Genomic DNA, 3388 nt, shown 5'->3' on the forward strand with positions numbered 1-3388 from the left:
AAGCAAAGTAAAAATTGGGTTTAGCGCTGCCGCGTTAATGCACATCGGAGCTGGAGATTTCAATCACGCAGGCCAATTTTCTTTTTCTCTCTCCTTCTCTACTGCCGTTAAATGGTCTATGACGGACGAACGAAGCCAGAAAGTAGTGGCAAGCAGTATTACTGTTGCCCCTTTGTTGACAAATCCATGAAACAACTTCAGTTTGCATGGTTTAACAGGAGGGTTCCTGACGTCACGTCGTCACGTGACAGTGCTGATAGTATATCTTTAAGTGAAAAGTAATCTATCAGACAGTCCTTAAAACCGGCTTTAAAAGCACGTGTCATCTTGACTCCGCACTCAGAAATCACACCTAGTTTCTAGGAAATATACGGCAAGTAGAAGATCTGGCGTGAAACACGCACGAGTGTGTTTAAACTTCAGATGCCAGCGGAGTGGAGAAATATTTTATAACGTGTAAGTTTCACTGGCAGGCCGAAGTGACCTGCATTTAGAATTGTTGACATCCGATCTGACCGCACCGGACCCTACTCTTACCTTGGGTTGTTCTTGGGTAAAGTAAGCGGTGATGACCCTGTCTGGAGGCAACAGTGCCAGCGATATGTCCGGTCAGACGGTGCTTACAGCCGACGATGTGGATATTGACGTGGTTGGAGAAGGAGACGAGGGAATGGAGCGGGACAGTGACTGCGAGAGCCAGGGGATCCAAGACCTAGGGGACGAGATGGAAGAGATCGACGTGAAAGAGCGCAGCGGCAGTCCCTGCGAAAGCTCCGGAGAGGGAGAGAAGGGGGACGGACAGGACGGCTCCCCCGGTACCATTCAAAACAAGCCGAAGAACAGCCTGGTGAAGCCCCCCTACTCGTACATTGCGCTCATCACCATGTCCATCCTGCAAAGTCCGCAAAAGAAGTTGACGCTGAGCGGCATCTGTGAGTTCATCAGCAATCGGTTTCCGTACTACAGGGAGAAGTTTCCTGCTTGGCAAAACTCAATAAGACACAACTTGTCCCTCAACGACTGCTTTGTCAAGATCCCGCGGGAGCCAGGCAACCCTGGAAAGGGCAACTACTGGACACTAGACCCTGCGTCAGAAGACATGTTTGACAACGGTAGCTTTCTTAGAAGGAGGAAACGGTTCAAAAGGGTCCAGCCAGACATTCTCAGGGACCAGACCGCACTCATGATGCAGAGTTTTGGGGCGTACCACATTGGGAATCCTTACGGCCGCCACTATGGATTTCACCCGGCAGCGTACTCACACCCGGCGGCTTTGCAGTATCCTTGTCTATCCCCAATGGGTCCAATGCTTCCCCCCGCCGTCCCCTTACTGTCATCCGCTGAGCTGAATCGCAAAGCCTTTAACTCACAGCTTAGTCCAAGCCTCCAGCTTCAACTCAACAGCCTGAACACGGCGTCCATGATCAAGTCTGAACCTTCCAGCAGACCATCTTTTAGTATAGAGAATATCATCGGGGTATCCAGCACTTCGTCCAATGCACAGACTTTCCTGCGGCCTCCTGTGACTGCACAGTCCGCGTTACTGAGCGCACAGTCTCTGTCTCTCCGGACATCTATCGCCCCTATGCTCAGCGTCCCTTCAAATCTCATTTCTGGACAGTTTCTGCCAACAGCATCAACAATTTCCAAATGGCCGTCTCAATGATAGGCCTTATCCAAAAAAAAAATTTTTTTGTACACGTGTTTTTTTGGGAGAAGACTGTACAGCATGAAAGAGGCTCCACTGGACACTGTATGCCAAAATGTAGCCGTGTTAAGATTTTAAAAACAGAAAAAGAAGCGAAAAGGAATGCTATCTGTACAGGTAATATTTGTAAATATTTGTACAAAGAAACAAAGAAAAACTTAATATGTTTGGATTTTCCTGTTTTCTTTCATTGTTTGAACTGTATGAAAGTCGCTGAAGAGACTGTTTTATTTTAATTTGATGTTATTTTTTTATTGAAAACTCAATGCGAGTATTTCCTTTAATTATGACATTTTGTTTTGTTTTTACAACAAAATATACATATGTTCTTATAAAATAGAACGAATAGTCTGTTTATAAAATTTAAATATATGTATCTATGTAGCTCTATTGTGTTGTAAACTGCATTCTTTTGTTAATAAATATGTAAACGAACCACAATTAGAGTCAGCACCCTTTTGTGAAGGTTGTTTAATTTTCAGATATATACTCCAGTAGCTTGAAAATATTAACCGGATAGTTAGACAAAATTAAGTTAACAAAAATGTAATCGAATAGACTTTTTCCTCACTGGGTCTGATGAATGAAATTATCAGTGAAAATGCGGGCTACAGTTAAGGTTTCATCAATATAAGCCTACTGTGGTTTCATTTGTGGTTATAAAGCAAAACAGAAGTTTTTTATTATCAAAGAATAAAATGTTTTGAATACATCATATTCCCGAAATCAAGCCAGGTATTCACACCGAAAATAATATACAATCGGAAAGTTAGTTTTTCATGTTCCTTGTGGCTTACAGATTTGTTAAGTAACAGTCTGTAAGAGCTGGTAATAGCCACTGTCTTGAGATGATAGACTAATAATGATGAACTGCTAGCTACTGATCCAGCATCAGGCGGCAGAAATATCTAGTTTGTGTAGGCCTAATAAGCCTCATCTCCGGAATTTCCTCCTGCTACTTCCATAATAATTAGCCACTCAAAACAACTTTTGTTTTGCTAAAGGGTTTGTCAGGGTAACAATTCAATGGACATATCTGGTGTATGTTTCGCCACCTGGTCACAGGCTGTTTATGATACTGTTTTAATGATATTCCTACATGCCAGGAGCTTTGGAGCTAAAGGTCAATTGATGATCTACCCTGGAGGGAACCCCGTAAATGGCGAGACACTACGGTGTCTATTTACAAGAGAAAGCAAGGCGATCTAAAAACGTTTGCATGTTGCTTCTATAAAAGTAACACTTCGTTTCACAGTTGTGTCTGGCTAATCAGCTCAACACAAACAGCAAATGGTGGATGGTGTGTGGCACAGGGGTTAGCTATATTTAACTGATACCCATGGGAAAAGAGAAAGGCTTGCTTCTTGAATTCACTTTCAGACTCAAGAAGCTGCTGATTATGTGCTTCTCAATGACACTGGATAACAGGGGGCTCATTCCACAACTGCCTATTTATTTCTTAAAACGAGACAGGCATTTTTATGCGCGTTGCTCTAATGCCTGCCGTCACACTGGAGTTAGAAAGTTCATTCCGCCCGTGATTTATTGGCAGTGTGAGGCTGGACCTCTTTTTTAAGCTTGTATGTAGAACAATATCAGGATATCACTGAATATAATGCTTTCCAAAATATGAGAATAGAACTGAATACTTTTGAGAAGAGCTACGCGGGCACATAGCTT

General features: G+C 43.0%; 1 protein-coding gene across 1 annotated transcript; it reads left to right on the forward strand.

The window, feature by feature from the left end:
- Nucleotides 1-338: 338 nt before the first annotated feature.
- foxd3 (forkhead box D3) lies at nt 339-2138 on the forward strand. Its single transcript, XM_012842195.3, has one exon. It carries the CDS (start codon nt 569-571, stop codon nt 1664-1666), a length of 1098 nt encoding a protein of 365 aa, XP_012697649.1. The 5' UTR covers nt 339-568; the 3' UTR covers nt 1667-2138.
- The last annotated feature ends 1250 nt before the right edge of the window (nt 2139-3388 follow it).

Source organism: Clupea harengus, chromosome 10, assembly GCF_900700415.2.
Source record: "Clupea harengus chromosome 10, Ch_v2.0.2, whole genome shotgun sequence".
Taxonomy (NCBI): domain Eukaryota; kingdom Metazoa; phylum Chordata; class Actinopteri; order Clupeiformes; family Clupeidae; genus Clupea; species Clupea harengus.

What these genes read in the sequence shown, in the direction of transcription:
- foxd3 (XM_012842195.3), top strand. Translation starts at nt 569, where the DNA reads ATGACCCTGTCTGGAGGCAACAGTGCCAGCGATATGTCCGGTCAGACG.